General features: G+C 48.6%; 1 protein-coding gene across 1 annotated transcript in view; it reads right to left on the reverse strand.

The window, feature by feature from the left end:
• Positions 1-1109: 1109 nt before the first annotated feature.
• The window catches only part of trappc2l (trafficking protein particle complex subunit 2L), a 38922-nt gene continuing 18206 nt past the window's right edge, over positions 1110-21825 (reverse strand). The window contains exons 3-5 of the mRNA XM_068048992.1: positions 14868-14955; positions 3634-3713; positions 1110-2133 (exon numbers count right to left, since the gene is read on the reverse strand). Of these exons, the coding sequence (XP_067905093.1) occupies positions 2088-2133; positions 3634-3713; positions 14868-14955 (214 nt within the window). The 3' untranslated portion in view covers positions 1110-2087. The remainder of the gene's footprint in view (positions 2134-3633; positions 3714-14867; positions 14956-21825) is intronic.

Below are 21825 nucleotides of genomic sequence, written 5' to 3' on the forward strand. Positions count from 1 at the left end.
GAAGTCATTGGCTGGAGGCTGATACCAACAATTCTGTCCACAATGTATGTTTGCTCTCAGTCGCAGTGATAGTGACTCAGTGCCCTTGAATTAAGAAAAAAATGAGGCATCACTGTTTAGTGACCTGGTTGAAATGTGGACACTGGGCTCGAAGGGACCCTGCATAGTCAACGAGCATGCCTTAGTCTGGACTCTCGAGTCACAGCCACTAGGTTCAGTGATTGGATGGATTAGTGGTGGTTGCAGGAGGGACGTGACCAGTGTCAGCGAAACTGAGCAAGAGTTGTAGATGCAGGAAGTGAGACCCTATATGCAGTGACCAGCTGTGTTTTGTGTCCCACATGCCATTCTGGAAGGAATCCATGGCCAACTGCAGCTCATTAATCCATGCAGCAGTCCAGGACCAGGGGTCACAATCTAAGGATAAGGGGTAAGCCATTTAGGACTGAGATGAGGAGGGATTTCTTCATCCAGAGAGTGGTGAACCTGTGGAATTCTCTACCACAGAAAGCAGTTGAGGCTAAATCATTAAATATATTCAAGAAAGAGTTAGATATAGTTCTTAGGGCTAAAGGAATCAAGGGATACGGGGAGAAAGCGGGAACAGAGTACTGAGTTTGGACGATCAGCCATGATCATATTGAATGGCAGTGCAGGCTCGAAGGGCCTACTCCTGCTCCTATTTTCTATGCTTCTATGCCTGTTACTATGCAAATGTCTTTCCAGTCAGGGGCTTGCAATTTTAAGTTTTAACATTCATGTGGTGAAATAATGTGTGCCTCAGTCTTGGCAGGTGGGAGATTTGCCTGACAACTGTTTAGATCACGGCACAGAGACATAATTCAGTGCTGCATTTTAAAGTCATATAACATAAATTCCTTTGTCAATATTTATAACGGAAAATGCCCATGTAAACTGGTCATGCTGTATTCATACCCTCTCACCAGTGGAAGTTGATAGGAAGGTTTTGCAGATGTATGTATGGTTTTTGATATATTCAATGATTTGCCAACTAACGGTAGAGCAGGTGGAGAGAGGATCAGAACGGGACACTGTTCAACTAACATAAGCCCATGTGCCAAAAGCATCACATTCAAGACACAATAAGGTGAGGTTCAAATTATATTTATAATTTATAATTCAGAACAGATACACCTACAAAGGGCAATATATAAACAGATTCAAATAATACACCACTATGTGTCTAACAAACTATTTCAAAAGTTATCAAACCCTGCAACATCTGCACTCAACTGCACGGATAGAAATAAACAAAATCCAAATATTGGGGCACTTCCAATTATCAAATGGAAGGTGACAATTCTGGATTCAGTCAGGACACTGCTCCCCTGATTTAATGAGACAAATAGCCAGTGCTAGAAATGGAAGAGTCAGTGAATAAGGAATTCAGTTAATCAAATAACAAAAACCTCAGCATTGGTGAAACTGGACATTAACTGTATCTAAAGTCCTGCTCCCTCATACAAAGGACATCTCCCTCCAACTCCATATGACCTCAGCCCTGCAGTCAGGAAGCAAGAGTCTTGGTTTGGATATTGGGTTTCACCTGTTGTACAGATATTACACAAATTAAGCTGAACCAGTATTACTGGAGTATCAGACTTTACTGTTCATAGCACAATTACACAACAGTCTAAGCTGTCATCTGATTCACACTCTCCCACTCCTCTCTGCTTCTGTGAAATAACCAGGTGAGATTTGCACACTCTACACCTAACCTGAGTATCTTCCCAGCAGCTCCTCACTGCCACCACCTATGCACACCATGCCAGGAAATGAAGCTAAGACAGAGAGTTAGGGGGTCTGGTGATCAAGTCTTACACTAACTGAACCTCACTGTGCCCAGAGATCCTACTGATTGTATTACATATTGGATTGTATCGGAGGTTTCAGAAATATTTAATAAACTTGATGAAACTTTCAGCCCATAAAATGAAGTAGACATCTCGGGTGCTCTTCCATTTCATTCAGGGCACATTGTCACTGAAAGTCGTCCAAGAAATGTAATGGAGAGGCAGGTACACAGCATGGGGCCATTGAAGAGCAGGATCTCCAGAGTTCAGGCCTCAGCACACCTGAACCATCATACCTGAGACCATGTTGTCAAAGACCCTGAAACACAGAGCACAAGGCCATCAGTTACTGGGAGCATCCCAGAAACACAGAGCAAGACCAAGTGTGTACCATCTACAAGATGCACTGCAGCAATGCACCAAGGCTCCTTCGACAGCACCTTCCAAACCCAAGACCTCTACCACCTAGAAGGACAAGGGCAGCAGATGCATGGGAACACCAGCACCTGCAAGTTCCCCTCCAAGCCACACACCATCCTGACTTGGAACTATATCGCCGCTCCTTCACTGTCGCTGGGTTGAAATCCTGGAACTCCCTTCCTAACAGCACTGTGGGTGTACCGCAGCGGTTCAAGAAGGCAGCTCACCACCACCTTTTCAAGGGCAATTAGGGATGGGCAATAAATGCTGGTCTGGCCAGTGATGCCTACATCCCTTGAATGAATTTAAAAAAAAGAGGTGGTCACAGATACCAGATGGTCCCCACAATATGCCAGACAGGTGGAGGATGCACAGGCACCAGTCTCCAGGCCCCACCACTGACATTCTGTTGGAATTCTGGGAGATTGCCCCCACCATCCCCTCCCACTCCCTGCCCCTACCTCCTGAATCTGGGGTGCTCATGCCTGAGCAGAGATAGACTGAGTCAGCTTCCTCTCCCACCAACAGAAACAACTTCATGCACTTTGCTTTCCCCACTGAACAAGCTTTGATCACCCTGGGACTTGGACAGTCCTGTAACTTGGTCATTTCTGGAACTGGAGCTAACCTCACCTGTGACTCACTAATAGGTCAGGTTGTAAATCAGTGAGTTAGCCATAGCCTGGTTTCCCCCATCTCCCTCTAGCTGGGGTGAGTCAGTCAGTCCTTGGCGAATTCCAAAGAGGACCTTCATCAGAAGCTGCACAATGAATTGGCTCATTCAGGGGCCAGAACAAATGTGATGACTGACACGGAAGGACAGCTGTCACTCCATGAATGGACACCAAGTGATGAAGAGATCTCCTCACTTACCCCCAAACACTCCCCCGTTCCATCACCAGAGGAGATACGGAGCACTGAGGATCCGCTGATGACACCCCTCAGACTGTGACTTTGCAACAGTTGAAACAGACACTTACCCAGTGCTGAGTCACAGGTGAATCAGGGTACAGAACTGGTTTGGGACTGCGGGCTCCACCCCACACTGACCCCTCCCAAACACACCCTATCCTCTAACAATACAGGAAAAGCTGCTCTGAAGAACAGATATAAATGACCGCAGCAACAGGAAGATTCATTTCAGACTCTCGAGCCTGTCGCACCATTCAACTGTCTGACTTGCATCTTAACTCAGTTTTCTCACCTTTGCTCCTCGATACTCTTAAAAACAAAAATCTATCGATCTCAGTGGTGAATATTTCAACTGACTCCCAGTATTCAAAGCCTTTTGGCTGACTTCCATTTTCTACTCGCCTTTCATCAGCACAACACATACATAGTCCCAAAGAGCAAATGAGTGTTACTGTGATCACATGTTCTGCCCCCAGTCACGCCTTACTTGGACTGAATCAGCTCTCCCGGGTTGTAGAATGGATTGCACATGACATCTGTGTAGGAGTTATGCAGTTTTCTGAACATCTGGAGAGAAATAAAAACACAGGAAGCAAAATGATAACACCTGCACTCCAAATTAAATCACATTCACTGCCATCCCCCATCAAACACTCCCAGGACAGGTACAGCACAGTGTTAGCTACAGAGTAAAGCTCCCTCTACACTGGCCCCAGCACACTCCCAGGTGAGGTACAGCATCCCTGTCTCCTCTCTGGCTCTCTGGGAGGTCACCTTCACCCCGCTGTGTTCTACCCGGCAGCCATCGCGTGGTATCCTCACCTCCATAATAAAAAAAAAAGGGTTAGATACAGAGTAAAGCTCTCTCTACACTGTCCTCATCAAACACTCCCAGGGCAGGTACAGCAATCTGGCGGCGAGGGGAAACCCCGATGGAGGTCTCTCTACGCAGGAGTCTTCCCCCTTTACATCGGGGACCTGGGATGGAGGGTGCTGCACAGAGCAGTCCCGTGCAATAGACTTTTAAGTAGGTTCACGGACTCCCAGGCCGCCTGTACTTTCTGCGGCCTGGACAAGTCCGTGTTCCATGTTTATCCGGAGTGTGCGAGGTTGCAGCCCCTCTTTGAGTATCTGAAGGGGCTGCTCCTCAAATTCTGGCTGCACTTCAGTCCCACGCTCCTGATCTTTGGGCACCCGGTGCGGAGGGGCTTGGGCCGGGAGGAGGATCTCCTCGTCGGTCTGCTCCTGGGCCTGGCCAAGGTGGCAATTCACAGGTCCAGGTTGCGGGCTGTCGGGGGTTCCGTCCTCCCCGATTGCCTGCCCCTCTTCCGCGGTTACGTTCGCGCCCGGGTGTCCCTGGAGAAGGAGCATGCGGTGTCCGCCGGTACGCTTGAGGCCTTCCGCGACCGGTGGGCACCGCAGGGACTGGAGTGCATCATTGACGCCGAGAATGGCATTTTAATTTGAGTTTTTTTGTTTATTTATCTGGTTTTAATAAAGTTATTTTAAAACTGCAAATATGTATATAAAGGGGGCCTGAGGAATAAAGGCCCCCTCGATGTGGAAATATAAAAGGGGCCTGGGGTATAAAGGTCACCTTGTGAAAAAAAAAACAAAAGAAAAAAAAAGGGGGTTGGCTGCTGCCTAATTGGGATGACTGAGTGCACGAAGTTCAGCTGACAGTGCTGCAGTCAGTTGGAGAGGGAGAACTACAGCATTTTTATAACCACATTTGATACTGAGAAGAAAAAGACTTTCAAGACAGAAGGCTGTATTTGGAGGTGGGTGGAGAGCACTAGATTTTTATTTGATTTGGACTGTTGGGGGAGGTGGAAGAGGCTGGAACAACAAAGGGTGGGAGCTGTACAATTCTGCAGATGTGCAGCTGCATTAAACATTTGCCCAGCCTGGGTCAGCTGAAGCTGACTGACTAAAGGAGCAGGAGACAGCTAGTGCCTGGACAACTTTCAGCTGACCCAGGTTAAGGTGCCTCCCCCAACCAGAAGACCGGAAGACCAGGAGTACTACCAAAGACTGTTTAAAGTGCTCTCTGTGTACCACCTTTTGAAACAAAGTCATCGCTCACAGCCTGTCTTTCCCTTTCCTGTATACCCTCAGCCTCTCCCCTAACCTATTATTTGCTTATTCATTATTTCTTGCAAACCTTTGATTTTTTGTTTGAATTTGCAAGCCTACAATTCGGGGTGGGTTTGGCTCTTGAACCCATGGCAAGTTCATCATCACCGGTGTAGGGGCCCTCTGAATACCTATTCGATTGCAGCCTCTGTTAATAACTTCCAGCCATGGGGTAAAGAGCTATGCCCACCCCAACATTCTAAAGAGGCCTGTGTAAAGGCAATGGCCGAGCTCGTCAGCCCTCGGCCATTGTCGCAACCTCAAAGATATTTTTATTTATTTTTTATTTTTAGTGATACAGCACTGAAACAGGCCCTTCGGCCCACCGAGTCTGTGCCGACCATCAACCACCCATTTATACTAACTCTACACTAATCCCACATTCCTACCACATCCCCACCTGTACCTATATTCCCCTACCACCTACCTATACTAGGGGCAATTTATCATGGCCAATTTACCTATCAACCTGCAAGTCTTTTGGTGGTGGGAGGAAACCGGAGTAACCGGCGAAAACCCACGCAGACACAGGGAGAACTTGCAAATTCCACACAGGCAGTGCCCAGAATTGAACCCGGGTCGCTGGAGCTGTGAGGCTGCGGTGCTAACCACTGCGCCACTGTGGTAGCGTTTTTCCTGAAGACCGAGCGGGAAGTGCCCCTGGCCCCGAGTATGGGGCTCACTGCGGGCAGGACTTTCCTGCCAGTGAACACTCTGGGGTCCAGTGCACAGTGATAATGTTATTAAACATCCCGCCCTTCATTCCCAGTGAGCTCCTCCTCCCCCACCTGCACCATCTGGGGGAGGTGAGGTCGGGGATCACCCCAGTCTGGCTTGGTCTTCAGGAGCATGTCTACGTCCACTGCCAGCTATTTATGCAGCTGGCGCAGGAGGAGTTAGCGGAAGGCCACTTCAGTATAAAGTTCCAGCCTTTCGCGTCATCTGGACCTTGGATGGGGCGCGGCGACACGCCTGTAAAGGAGTGAGACATGTTCGGAAGAACTGCCCCAACTTCCCAGCTGCCAAATCCACTGCGGCAGCCCAGGGTGGCACCACTGCATCCACCCACCACCCCCCCCCACCTCCCATTTACACCCACCCCCCCCCTCCGCCTCCCATTTCCACCCAACCCCCCCGCCTCCCATTTCCACCCCCCCCCCCCCTCCCCGGCCTCCCATTTCCACCCAGCCCCCACGCCTCCCATTTTCACCCACCCCCCCCCACCCACCCCCCCCCCACCTCCCATTTCCACCCACCCACCGCCCCCGCCTCCCATTTCCACCCACCCACCACCCCCTGCGTCCCATTTCCACAGCTGTAGTTATCACTGCAGGGGCGGTTCTGGAGGCGGTGATTTTCACAGCTTCCAGTAAGGATGAGGGGGCCTGACTGAGTGGAAGGAAGGCATGAAAAAAGAACACAAAGAGACGCGTCCCATTGATACTGCAGCATAGCCCGAGTCTGGGCTCAGCCCAAGGCCCGATCCCAGGGAACCCACTTACCCCGGGGCTGGCTTGGGTCCAGGGTAACCGGGCAAAAGGAGGGTGCAGAGGCCTCTGATGTCATGGAGGTCTCTAAGCCTCTGCTCCCCAGTGGGAAAAAGAGAAGGCACCCTCCACAGAGGTGACACAAGACCCAGAGATGCAGGGCCCATCTGCTGAAGGGGTGCTGTCCCCTGGCTCAGGTCCCCGGGTTGCCATAAGGCCTGGGCAGGAGCTACCTATCCCTCAGGATGGAGGGGAGGGGGAGGTCCCTGTACTTGTGGCCCCTCCTGGAGGAGGGAGTGGAGACCTGCTTGTGGTGGGGGAGCCGAGGGACGCCCCTGGAGAAGCCTCCCCAGCTGCCACTGGGTCGGGTGCCCTGAGTGGAGGGGAGGGCGAGGCCCCAAAGGGTTGGCCCTCTAGGCCAAAATCCAATCTCGAACAGGATGTACCCAATCCAGTTATGGTTGAAAATGCTGCCCTGCCTGCTGGACCTGTGGGCACTGGTGGGGCAGGAGATGGTTTCCATTCTCCGCCTCCGGTACATACGAACATACGAATTAGGAGCAGGAGTTGGCCACTCTACCCCTTGAGCCTGCTCCGCCATTCAATAAGTTTATGGCTGAACTCCACATTTCCACCTATCCCCGATAACCTTTCACCTCCTTGCTTATCAAGAATCTATCTACCTCTGCCTTAAAAATATTCATAGACTCTTCTTCCACCGCCTTTTGAGGAAGAGAATTCCAAAGACACTCAACCCTCTGAGAGAAAAAGATTCTCTGTCTTCAATAGGCAGTGGAAGAGGAGTCTAAGAATATTTAAAAAAAAATTTCAAACAGTGACCCCAGTTTGAGATTCTCCCATAAGAGGAAACATCCTTTCCACACCCACCCGGTCAAGACCCCTCAGGATTTTATATGTTTCTTATAGGCGTCAGCTCCGGCTGGATTTCCGGAACTACTGTCTTCCCTGGGCCAATCACAAGCCTAGGGATGGAGGTGGAGAGGGGTCCTGAACCGCTGGCGCCCATAGGCTCAGGTTCCCACGAAGAACCCAGGGAGGACTCCTCTCCATGCGGATAATGATGAGGATTGTCAGAGGATACAGCAGGATATAGATCGGTTGGAGACTTGGGCGGAGAAATGGCAGATGGAGTTTGGAAGATCTAAGGCAGGTGGAAAGTATACAGTAAATGGCAGAACCCTTAGGAGTATTGACAGGCAGAGAGATCTGGGCGTATAGGTCCGCAGGTCATTGAAAGTGGCAACGCAGGTGGATAAGGTAATCAAGAAGGCATACGGGCATGCTTGCCTTCATCAGTCGGGGCATAGAGTATAAAAATTGGCAAGTCATGTTGCAGCTGTACAGAACTTGAGTTAGGCCACACTTGGAATATTGCGTGCAATTCTGGTCCCCACACTACCAGAAGGATGTGGAGACTTTGGAGAGGGTACAGAGGAGGTTTACCAGGATGTTGCCTGGTACGGAGGGCAGTAGCTATGAGGAGAGGTTGGAAAAACTCGGATTGTTTTCACTGGAACGACGGAGGTGGAGGGGCGACATGATAGAGGTTTACAAAGCTATGAGTGGCATGGACAGAGTGGATAGTCAGAAGCTTTTTCCCAGGGTGGAAGAGTCAGTTACTAGGGGACATAGGTTTAAGGTGCGAGGGGCAAAGTTTAGAGGGGATGTGCGAGGCAAGTTTTTTACACAGAGGGTGGAGAGTGCCTGGAACTTGCTGCTGGGGGAGGTGGTGGAAGCAGATACGATAGCGACGTTTAAGAGACATCTTGACAAATACATGAATAGGAAGGGAATAGAGGGATATGGACCCCGGAAGTGCAGAAGGTGTTAGTTTAGGCAGGCATCAAGATCGGCGCAGGCTTGGAGGGCCGAATGGTCTGTTCCTGTGCTGTACTGTTCTTTGTTTCATCGATTCTGGGGGTGAGATCATGAAGGAGGTGGGACCAGCTGGCGCGGCCGGGACATCCGCCCCACAGTGTGTGGTGGGTGTGATGACCCAGAAGAGGATGGGAACTCGGTGTGAGGCAGGGAGGAAGATCTTGAATCCATCGCCAGTGAGGCAGTGGACTCCCTCCTGCATCCTACAGAGTCTCCTGTCATCCCCACTGCAGAACTCCGGGACTTCCTGGTGACGGTTGCCTCAATATAGTGTAGCCGACCCTCGGCCAGTGGTCTAATCTGATGATCATCCGGTCTGTCTGCGCCGCCCTCAAGAACTGGAGAGAAGGGTGCCGGCATGAAACTGGTTTTGAGGCACCGGTTCAAAGCGTTCCTCTCTGGGTTGCTGGGGGAGTGGAAGGCAAGGTGCACTTCACTCCCTCCTCACAGTGACGTGTTGGTGATGGGTTTCAAAGTACTTTTGACAGGAAGATAACCATAGCCAGTCTCAACATCAATGGTAGCAGGGAGTGTCTCAGTCCTCAGGGAAGGGAGATACGCGGTGAGCTTTCTGCAGGAAACCCACACCATTCTGAGAGATGAAGCCACCTGGATCCTTGAGTGCCAGGGAAGGGTCTACATGAGTCACCTCACCCCTATTTCTAGTGGGGTGGCTATCTTGTTAGCCCCGACTTTTCAGCCAGAGATCTTGGGGGTCAAGGAGCTTGTGCCGGGCCACTTGCTCCACCTTGCCGCTCCACTTTGTGAACGTGTACGCGCCCAGGCCTGGCGTGTTGCAAGCGCGCTTCTTTAAAGAAGTGTCTGCTCTCGAGCTCCATCAGTGGCGGTGAGTGCACCATTCTCGGGTGGGATTTTAATTGTACCCTCGAGGTGAGGGATCGCTCCGGTCCCCAGCGCAGCCAAGCACAGGTGGAGAAGTTGATCAGCTCCCTCGACTTTCTGGATGTCTGGTGGAATCTCCATCCCTACTCAGGCGCCTTCTCCTGGAGGAGGAGGAGGATCCCGAATCGACTGCCTCTACATTTTGCAGACGTATGTCTCCTGCGACTCGGCGGCCTTCATGCGGCTGGTGCCATGCTCAGACCACCACCTGGTGTGGGCGGAGCTCACTCCACAAGCAGGCTGGGTCCGCGTACTGGCACTTTAACAACCGGCTGCTGAAGGACGAGCGCATCCAGGATTCATTCTGCCGATTCTGGGTCAGCTGGAGAAGGAAGCAGGGGGCTTCCCCTCCTTGAGGCTATGGTGGGATGTGGGCAAGACTCACATCTGTGTCTTCTGTCAGGAGTACACGAAGGGGTCAACCAAGAGGCAGGAAGCCAAGATTGGGCGCCTAGAGAGGGAGGTGCTCGACTTGGAGTCCCGTCTCGGTCAGGCCGTTGTGGACCCGGTCCTGTGGCAGGCGTACAAAGGGAAGGGCGCGCTGAGGGACCTGCAGCTCATAGGGTCCTGAGGCACATAAGTGAGGTCGCAGATCCAGATCCTGGAAGATTTGGACCACGCCTCACCCTTCTTCTACTCGCTGGAAAAATGGCACTCATTGAGCTGCCGGCCGACAATAGACTCTCCTTCATGGATCCGGAGGGAAGAGCCTCTTGGCACGTTGTATTCTCCGGATCTGTCCAGCGAGGATGCGTGCAGAGTCTTGTGGGAAGACTTGCCGAAGGTCAGCCCGGAGGGTGCCAGAGGACTGGAGGCTCACGTTGGCGGAGGATACATGACATTTAGGAAAGACAGGAATCTAGGAAAAGGTGGAGGGATAGCTCTGTTAATTAATGATGGCATTAGCGCAATAGAGAGGGATGACCCAAGTTCAGGAGACCTGGATGTAGAAGCAGTTTGGGGACAGATGAGAAATCATAAAGGCAAGAAGTCACTTGTGGGAGTGGTGTACAGGCCACCTAACATTAACCACACTGTAGGACAGGACATAAAGGAAAATATATAGCAGCTTGTCAGAAAAGTACAGCGATAATTATGGGGGATTTTAACCTACATATAAACTGGAAAAATCAGATCAACAGAGGTAGCCTAGATGAGGAGTACAAAGAATGTTTTTGGGATAATTTCCTGGAACAATACATTCTGGAGCCAACCAGAGAGCAGGCTATACTAGACATGATATTGTGCAACGAGATAGGATTAATTAATGACCTCATAGTTAAGCCGTCCCTAGGTAGCAGCGATCATAATATGATTAAATTTTACATTCAGTTTGAGGGAGAGAAGAATGGGTCCAAAACTAGTATTTTCAACTTAAATAAGGGCAATTATGAGGGCATGAAAGCAGAGCTAGCTAAAGTGAACTGGCAAATCAGGTTAAGGGATAGGTCAATAGAGATGCAGTGGCAGACATTTAAGGGGATATTTCAGAATGCACAGAATAGATACATTTCAACGAGAAAGAAAAATTCCAAGAGTGGGACCCGCCATCCGTGGTTAACTAAAACAGTTAAAGATAGTATCAAACTGAAAGAAAAAGCCTATAACTGCACAAAGATGGGAGGCAGGTCAGAAGATTGGACAGAATATAAAAAACAGCAAAGAATGACCAAAAGATTGATAAGGAAGGTAAAATTAGAGTATGAGAGAAAGCTAGCTAGAAATATAAAGACAGATAGTAAGAGTTTCTATAGATATTTAAAAAAGAAACGAGTTAACAAAGTGAGTGTTGGTCCTATAGAAAGTGAATCTGGGGAATTAATAATGGATAATGAGATGGCAGATGAATTGAACAGATTTTTGCATCAAAATAAAAGCAAAATACTGCAGATGCTGGAAATCTGAAATAAAAACAAGAAATGTTGGAAATACTCAGCAGGTCTGGCAGCATCTGTGGAGAGAAGCAGAGTTAACGTTTCAGGTCAGTGACCCTTCATCAGAACTCTAGTCACTGGGGTCACTGACCTGAAACGTTAACTCTGCTTCTCTCTCCACAGATACTGCCAGACCTGCTGAGTATTTCCAGCATTTTTTGTTTTTATTTCAGATATTTTGCATCGGCCTTCACTATTGAGGATACAAGTAACATCCCAGTATTAGCTGTAAGTCAGGAAATGGAAGGGAGGGAGGAATTCAAGAAAATTACTATCACCGGGGAAGTGGTACTGAACAAATTGTTGGAGCTGTGGACTGACAAGTCTCCGGGTCCTGATGGGCTTCATCCTAGGGTTTTAAAAGAAGTAGCCAGTGAGATACTTGATGTGTTAGCTTTAATTTTCCAGAATTCCCTAGATTCAGGGAAGGTTCTGCTAGATGGAAAATAGCAATTGTTACTCCTTTATTCAAAAAGGGAGGAAGACAGAAAGCAGGAAACTACAGGCCAGTTAGCTTAACATCTGTCTTAGGGAAAATGTTAGAAGCTATTATTAAAGACGTTACAGCAGGGCATTTAGAAAAATTCAAGGCAATCAGGCAGATTCAACATGGTTTTGTGAAAGGGAAATCAAGTTTAACCAATTTACTGGAGTTCTTTGAGGAAGCTACATGTGCTGTGGATAAAGGGGAACCAGTGGATGTATTGTACTTAGATTTCCAGAAGGCATTTGATAAGTTGCCACATCAAAGATTATTGCAGAAAATAAAAGGTCATGGTGTAGGGGGTAACACATTGGCATGCTAACAGGAAGACTGGCTAGCTAACAGGAAACAGAAAGTAGGCATAAATGGGTCATTTTCTGTGGTGTGCCACAGGGATCTGTGCTGGGGTCTCAACTTTTTACAATTTATAACAATGACTTAGATGAAGGGACCGAAGCTATGGTTGCTAAATTTGCTGATAACACAAAGATAGGTAGGAAAGTAAGTTGTGAAGAGGACATAAGGGGGCTATAAAGGGATATAGATAGGTTAGATGAATGGACAAAGATCTGGCAAATGGTGTACAATGTGGGCAAGTGTGAAATTGTCCACTTTGGCAGGAAGAATAAAAAAGAAGCATATTATCTAAATGGTGAGAAATTGCAGAGTTCCGAGATGCAGAGGGATCTGGGTGTCCTAGTGCATGAATTTCAAAAGGTTAGTATGAAGGTACAGCATGTAATTAGGAAAGCTAATAGAACATTATCGTTTATTGCAAGGGGAATTGAATACAAAAGTAGGGAGGTTATGCTTCAGCTATACAGGGCATTGGTGAGACCACATCTGGAGTACTGTGTACAGTAATGTCTCCTTATTTAAGGAAGGATGTAAATGCATTGCGGGCAGTACAGAGAAGGTTTAGTCGACGAATACCTGGAATGGGCGGGCTGTCTTAGGAGGAAAGATTGGACAGGTTAGGCTTGTATCAATTGGAATTTAGAAGAGTAAGAGGCGACTTGACTGAAACATATAAGATCCTGAGATAAAGGTCTGCAAATGAAACCCGACCGAGCCTGAATGCCGGGCCTGGAAGTGCGACCCAACCCGAAGCCGACACGTCGTCGGGTCGGGTAGCAGGCCTTTACATCAGTACATGGGTAAAGGTCCGCGACCCGACTGACCCCGACATGTCGGATTCGGGTCAGCAATCCCATATAAGGCTATCCAACAGGGCATTGCAGTGCTTTATCCTGAGGGGTCTTGACAGGGTGGATGTGGAAAGGATGTTTCCCCTTGTGGGAGAATCTCGAACGAGGGGTCACTGTTTAAAAATCAGTGGTTGCTCATTTAAGGCAGAGATGCGGAGAAATTTTTTCTCTTAGATGGTCGTGAGTCTTTGGAATTCTCTTCCTCAAAAGGCAGAGGTAGCTAGATTCTTGATGAGCAAGGGGGTGGAAGGTTACCGGGGGTAGGTGGAAATGTGGAGTAATCAGTTCAGCCACGAACTTACTGAATGGCGGAGCAGGCTCGAAGAGCCGAGTGGCCTACTCCTGCTCCTAATTCTTATGTTCGTATGTTCCAGGGTAAGTACAGCAGTATGGGTTCGAAAAAGAGTAAAGCTCCCAGTGACTCGTAAAATCTGGTCAGTGACAAAAGTTAAGAGCTTGGTTTAATTAAACTGAGTTCTCAAAAACAGTGCCAGGTCAATCTGAAATCACAGCTTTGTCATCAGTAACCGAACATATGAATTTCTAATTGAAAGACAATCTCCACTTTAGTCTGAACACTGATAGAGACACCTCTTGGTCAGCGAACCCACCCCAATCCTCCCCCGGCTGCCTCTCACCCAGCAAAGCCCCACCGCCTCTCGCCCCAGCAAACGTGTCCCCCGCCTCTCGCCCCAGCAAACGCGTCCCCCGCCTCTCGCCCCAGCAACCGCGTCCCCCGCCTCTCGCCCCAGCAACCGCGTCCCCCGCCTCTCGCCCCAGCAACCGCGTCCCCCGCCTCTCGCCCCAGCAACCGCGTCCCCCGCCTCTCGCCCCAGCAACCGCGTCCCCCGCCTCTCGCCCCAGCAACCGCGTCCCCCGCCTCTCGCCCCAGCAACCGCGTCCCCCGCCTCTCGCCCCAGCAACCGCGTCCCCCGCCTCTCGCCCCAGCAACCGCGTCCCCCGCCTCTCGCCCCAGCAACCGCGTCCCCCGCCTCTCGCCCCAGCAACCGCGTCCCCCGCCTCTCGCCCCAGCAACCGCGTCCCCCGCCTCTCGCCCCAGCAACCGCGTCCCCCGCCTCTCGCCCCAGCAACCGCGTCCCCCGCCTCTCGCCCCAGCAACCGCGTCCCCCGCCTCTCGCCCCAGCAACCGCGTCCCCCGCCTCTCGCCCCAGCAACCGCGTCCCCCGCCTCTCGCCCCAGCAACCGCGTCCCCCGCCTCTCGCCCCAGCAACCGCGTCCCCCGCCTCTCGCCCCAGCAACCGCGTCCCCCGCCTCTCGCCCCAGCAACCGCGTCCCCCGCCTCTCGCCCCAGCAACCGCGTCCCCCGCCTCTCGCCCCAGCAACCGCGTCCCCCGCCTCTCGCCCCAGCAACCGCGCCCTTCGCTTCTCGACCCAGCAACCGTGTCCCCCGCCTCTCGCCCCTCAACCGTGTCCACCGCCTCTCGCCCCTCAACCGTGTCCCCCGCCTCTCGCCCCTCAACCGTGTCCCCCGCCTCTCGCCCCTCAACCGTGTCCCCCGCCTCTCGCCCCTCAACCGTGTCCCCCGCCTCTCGCCCCTCAACCGTGTCCCCCGCCTCTCGCCCCTCAACCGTGTCCCCCGCCTCTCACCCCAGCAACCGTGCCCTTCGCTTCTCGACCCAATGGCTCCCTCCTTTCAGGGAGTAACTTACGCTTCGGATTTCGTTGTCCCTCAGTGCGATGTTGGAAGAATCTACCACAATAACAAATTTCACTTTCGTGTTGGTGACGTAGCCGTATCTGAAAAAATCAGTGAAGGTTCACATCTCGTCAGGATGCAGATTCCCCAGTCAGGGCACAGTGGGACTGAATGGATCAATTTATTGATCAGCATTAATTTAATTCCTGCCAAACCTGCCTGAGCTCAGTCTTCCTGCTGTCTATCCAGTAAGAACAGCAGGAAACCATATAGCTCCTTGATCCTGTTCCGCTATTCAATGAGATCATTGCTGATCTGTGGCGGACTCTATATACCCGCCTTTGCCCCATATCGCTTAATATCTTTGGTTAACGAAAATCTATCAATTTCAGATTTAAATTTACAATTGATCTAGCATCAATTGCCATTTGCAGAAGAGTTCCAAACTTCTACCATCCTTCGTGTGTAAAAGCATTTTCTAACTGCACCCTAAGAGGTCTGGGTCTAATTTCTAGACTACACCCCCTACTCTGAGACTCCCAACCAGTGGAAAATTTCTATCTACTCTATCAGTTCCCTTTAATACTTATAACTTCCAAGGAATACAACCTTGGTTTGTGTAATCTCTCCATGATTTAACTTGGAGTCCAGGTATTATTCTAGTTAATCTACACTGCATTCCTTCCAAGGCCATTATATCCTTCCTAAGGTGTGGTGCCCAGAGCTGCTCACAGTAACTCCAGGTGTGGTCTAACCAGGCATTTGTATACCTGAACCATGACTTCTACCCGCTGTACTCCAGTCCTCTAGATACAAAGGCCAGCATTCCAGCAGCCTTTTTGATTATTTTCGGTACCTGTTAATGACATTTTAATAATCTAAGTCTCTTCTGTCCTCCACTGTCTCTAGCTTTATACCATTTAGAAAGTACCCTGTTCTATTCTTTTCAGGTCCAAAGTGCATAATCTCACATTTGCCTACCTTGAAATCCATTTGCCACAGTTTTGCCTATTCACTTAATCTATTAACATTTTTGTAATTTTATGATTCCATCTACACTGCTTACAATGTCACCTTTGTGTCATTGGCAAATTTGGATAAATGGCTCTCTATTCCATAATCTGTTAATAAATACAGTGAATAGTTGAGGCTCCCAACATCAGAGAATGGTTCTCGCCCTTCATGTCAGTGCCAGCTCTCTGCAAGAGCTAATCCCACTCCCCCACCCTTTCCCCATAGCCCTGCAAATTTTTTCTCTTCAGATAATTATCCAATTCACTTTTGAAAGCGATGATAGAATCTGCTTCCACCACACTCTCTGACAGTGCATTCCAGATCCTAACCACTCGCTGTATAAAATGTTTTTCCTCATGTCGCCATTGGTTCTTTTGCCATTCACCTTAAATTGATGCCCTCTGCTTCTCGATTCTTCGGCCAACGGGAACAGTTTCTCCCTATCTACTCTGTCCAGATCCCTCACGATTTTGAACACCTCCATCAAATCTCCTTTTAACCTTCTCTTCTATAAGGAGAACAGCCCCAGCTTCTCCAATCTATCCATGTAACTGAAGTCCCTCATCCCTGAAACCATTCTCGTAAATCTTTTCTGCACCCTTTTCAATGCCTTATCATCCTAATGTGTGATGTCCAGAAACGGACACAATACTCCAGTTGAGGTCAAAGCAGTGTTTTATAAAGGTTCACCATAACTTCCTTGTTTTTGTACTCTATGCCCTCATTTATAAAGTCCAGGATCCCATATGCCTTATTAACCACTTTCTCAACCTGCTCTGCCACCTTCAATGATTTGTGCACATATATTCCCAGGTCTCTCTGTTCCTGCACCCCCTTTAGAATTGTACCCTTGATTATATATTGCCTCCCCTCATTCTTCCTACCAAATTGTATCACTTCACACTTCTCTGCACTAAATTTCATTTGCCATACACCCGCCCAAGCCATAAACCTGTCTACGTCCTCTTGAAGTTTATCACTATCCTCCTCACAGTTCACATAACTTCCAATTTTTGTTTCAGCTGCAAATTTTGAAATTGTGCCCTGTACACCGAAGTCTAGGTCATTAATATAGATCAAGAAAAGCAGTGATCCTAATATCAACCCCTGGGGAACCTCAATGAATACCTTCCTCCTGTCTGAAAAACAACCATTCACCACCACTCTGTTTCTTCTCACTCAGCCAACTTCGTATCCATGCTGCCACTTTTCCTTTTATTCAATGGGCTTCAACTTTGCTGACAAGACTGTTATGTGGCACTTTATCAATCGCCTTTTGGAAGTCCATGTACACCACATCAATCAACTCTGTTACTTCATCAAAAAATTCAATCAAGTTCGTCAACACAATTTGCCTTTAACAAATCCATGCTTAATTAATCCACATTTGTTCAAGTGACTGTTAATTTTTCCCCGGATTATCATTTCTAAAAGCTTTCCCACCACCGAGGTTAAACTGACTGACCTGTAGTTGCTAGGATTATCTTTATACTTGTTTTTTGAATAAGGATGTAACATTTGCAATTATCCAGTCCTCTGGCACCACCCCTGTATCTAAGGAGGATTGGAAAATTATGGCCAGTGCCTCCACAATTTCCCTTCTTACTTCACTCAGTATACTTGAACACGTTTGATCTGGTCCTGGTGACTTATCCACTTGAAGTACAGCCAGCCTTTCTAATATCTTTCATTAATTTTCAACCCATCCAGTGTTTCAACTATCTCCTCTTTCATTATAACTTGGCAGCATCATCTTCCTTGGTAAAAACAGATGCAAAGTACTCATTCAGCACCTCGACTGTGTCCTCTGCCTCCATGCGCAAGTCCTCTTTTTGGTTCCTAATCGGCCTCACCCCTCCTTTTATGTACTTTTTTACTATTTATATGCCCATAGAAAACTTTTGGATTCCCTTTTATATTAGTTGCCAGTCTCTTCTCATACCCTCTAATAAAAGTAATATACTGCAGATGCTGGAAATCTGAAATAAAAACAAGAAATGCTGGAAACACTCATGCTGCCAGACCTGCCGAGTATTTCCAGCATTTCTTGTTTGTATCTTCTCATACCCTCTCTTTGCTTCTCATTACATTTTCCACTACCCCTCTGTATACAGCCTGGTTCTTACTTGTATTATCAACCTGACATCTGTTATATGCACCCTGTTTCTGCTTCATTTTACTCTCTATCGCTTTCATCATCCAGGGAACTCCGGATTTGTTTGCCCTACCTTTCCCCTCTGTGGGAATGTACCTCAACTGTACTGGAACTATCTCTTCTTTAAAGTCAGCCCATTGGTCAATTACAGTTTTGCCTGCCAATCTTCGATTCCAATTTACCTGGGCCAAATCTGTTCTCACCTCCCCCAATTAATTATTTTTACTCTGTATTGCTCCTGGTCCTTCCATAGCCAACCTAAACTTTATGATACTATGATCACTGGCCACTAAACATTCCCTACCGCCACTTGACCTACCTCATTCCCAAGAACCAGAGCCAACAAAGTCTCCTTCTTCATTGGACCGGAAACATACTGATCGAGAAAGTTCTCCTGAACAGATTTCAGAAACTCTTCCCCCTTTCTGCACTTTACACTATTACTATCCCAGTCTACATGAGGATAATTAAAGTCCTCCATTATAACTATGCTATAGTTTTTGCACCTCTCCCTAATTTCCTTGCAAATTTGTTCCTCTATATCTTTTCCACTAGTTGATGGCCTATAGAATACACCCAGCAATGTAATGGTACCTCTATTGTTTCTCAGCTCTAACCAAATAGATTCTGTCCTTGATGTGAGAAGTATAACAGGTAAGGCAGATGAACTTAGAGCTTGGATTAGTACTTGGAACTATGATGTTGTTGCTATTACAGAGACTTGGTTGAGGGAAGGACAGGATTGGCAGCTAAATGTTCCGGGATTTAGAAGCTTCAGGCGCGATAGAGGGGGATGTAAAAGGGGTGGGAGAGTTGCATTACTGGTTAAGGAGAATATCACAGCTGTACTGCGGGAGGACACCTCAGAGGGGTCATGCAGCGAGGCAATATGGGTGGAGCTCAACAATAGGAAGGGTGCAGTCACGATGTTGGGGGTTTACTACAGGCCTCCCAACAGCCAGCGGAAGGTAGAGGAGCAGATATGTAGACAGATTTTGGAAAGATGTCAAGGTAACAGGGTTGTAGTGGTGGGTGATTTTAACTTCCCCTATACTGACTGGGACTCACTTAGTGCTAGGGGCTTGGATGGGACAGAATTTGTAAGGAGCATCCAGGAGAGCTTCCTGAAACAATATGTAGATAGTCCAAAAAGGGAAGGGGCCGTACTGGACCTGGTATTGGGGAATGAGCCCAGCCAGGTGGTCGAAGTCTCAGTAGGGGCGCATTTCAGGAACAGTGACCATAATTCCATAAGTTTTAAGGTACTTGTGGATAAGGATAAGAGTAGTCCTCGGGTGAAGGTGCTAAATTGGGGGAAGGCGCTAAATTGGGGGAAGGCTAATTATAACAATATTAGGCAGGAACTGAAGAATTTAGATTGGGGGTGGCTGTCTGAGGGTAAATCAACATCTGACATGTGGGAGTCTTTCAAACGTCAGTTGATTAGAATCCAGGAACAGCATGTTCCTGTGAGGAAGAAGGATAAGTGTGGCAAGTTTCGGGAACCTTGGATAACGCGGGATATTGTGAGCCTAGTCAAAAAGAAAAAGGAAGCATTCGCAAGGGCTAGAAGGCTGGGAACAGACGAAGCACTTGAGGAATATAAAGAAAGTCGGAAGGAACTTAAGCAAGGAGTCAGGAGGGCGAAAAGGGGTCATGAAAAGTCACTGGCAAACAGGATTAAGGAGAATCCCAAGGCTTTTTATACGTATATAAAGAGCAAGAGGGTAACTAGGGAAAGGGTTGGCCCACTCAAGGACAGAGGAGGGAATCTATGTGTGGAGCCAGAGGAAATGGGCGAGGTACTAAATGAGGACTTTGCATCAGTATTCACCAAAGAGAAGGACTTGGTGGATGATGAGTCTAGGGAAGGGAGTGTAGATAGTCTGGGTAATGTCGTTATCAAAAAGGAGGAGGTGTTGGGCGTCTTGCAAAGCATTAAGGTAGATAATTCCCCAGGGCCTGATGGGATCTACCCCAGAATACAGAGGGAGGCAAGGGAAGAAATTGCTGGGGCCTTGACAGAAATCTTTGTATCCTCATTAGCTACAGGTGAGATCCCAGAGGACTGGAGAATAGCCAGTGTTGTTCCTTTGTTTAAGAAGGGTAGCAAGGATAATCCAGGAAATTATAGGCCGGTGAGCCTTACGTCAGTGGGAGGGAAATTATTAGAGAGGATTCTTCGGTACAGGATTTACTCCCATTTGGATACAAATGAACTTATTAGCGAGAGGCAGCATGGTTTTGTGAAGGGGAGGTCATGTCGCATTAATTTGATTGAGTTTTTTGAGGAAGTGACAAAGATGATTGATGAAGGAAGGGCAGTGGATGTTGTCTATATGGACTTCAGTAAAACCTTTGACAAGGTCACTCATGGCAGACTGGTACAAAAGGTGAAGTCACACGGGATCAGAGGTGAGCTGGCAAGATGGATACAGAACTGGCTCGGTCATAGAAGACAGAGGGTAGCAGTGGAAGGGTGCTTTTCTGAATGGAGGGCTGTGACTAGTGGTGTTCCGCAGGGATCAGTGCTGGGACCTTTGCTCTTTGTAGTGTATATAAATGATTTGGAGGAAAATGTAGCTGGTCTGATTAGTAAGTTTGCGGACGACACAAAGGTTAGTGGAGTTGCGGACAGTGATGAGGATTGTCAGAGGATACAGCAGGATATAGATCGGTTGGAGACTTGGGCGGAGAAATGGCAGATGGAGTTTAATCTGGACAAATGTGAGGTAATGCATTTTGGAAGATCTAATACAGATGGGAAGTATACAGTAAATGGCAGAACCCTTAGGAGTATTGACAGGCAGAGAGATTTTTATTTATTTATTTAGAGATACAGCACTGAAACAGGCCCTTCGGCCCACCGAGTCTGTGCCGACCAACAACCACCCATTTCTCCTAACCCTACAGTAATCCCATATTCCCTATCACCTCCCTACACTAGGGGCAATTTACAACGGCCAATTTACCTAACACCTGCAAGTCTTTTGGATGTGGGAGGAAACCGGAGCACCCGGCGAAAACCCACGCAGACACAGGGAGAACTTGCAAACTCTGCACAGGCAGTATCCAGAATCGAACCTGGGTCGCTGGAGCTGTGAGACTGAGGTGCTAACCACTGTGCCACCACTGGGCGTACAGGTCCACAGGTCACTGAAAGTGGCAACGCAGGTGGATAAGGTAGTCACGAAGGCAGACGGCATGCTTGCCTTCATCGGTTGGGGCACAGAGTATAAAAATTGGCAAGTCATGCTGCAGCTGTACAGAACCTTAGTTAGGCCACACTTAGAATATTGTGTGCAATTCTGGTCGCCACACGACTAGAAGGACGTGGAGGCTTTGGAGAGGGTACAGAAGAGGTTTACCAGGATGTTGCCTGGTCTGGAGGGCATTAGCTATGAGGAGACGTTGGATAAACTCGGATTGTTTTCACTGGAACGACGGAGGTGGAGGGGCGACATGATAGAGGTTTACAAAGTTATGAGAGGCATGGACAGAGTGGATAGTCAGAAGCTTTTTCCCAGGGTGGAAGAGTCAGTTACTAGGGGACATAGGTTTAAGGTGAGAGGGGCAAAGTTTAGAGGGGATGTGCGAGGCAAGTTCTTTACACAGACGGTGGTGAGTGCCTGGAACTTGCTGCCGGGGAGGTGGTGGAAGCAGGTACGACAGCGACGTTTAAGAGGCATCTTGACAAATACATGAATAGGATGGGAATAGAGGGATACTGTCCCCGGAAGTGCAGAAGGTTTTTGTTTAGGCAGGCATCAAGATTGGCGCAGGCTTGGAGGGCCGAATGGCC

Source organism: Heterodontus francisci, chromosome 17 (genome assembly GCF_036365525.1).
Source record: "Heterodontus francisci isolate sHetFra1 chromosome 17, sHetFra1.hap1, whole genome shotgun sequence".
NCBI classification, from domain to species: Eukaryota; Metazoa; Chordata; class Chondrichthyes; order Heterodontiformes; family Heterodontidae; genus Heterodontus; species Heterodontus francisci.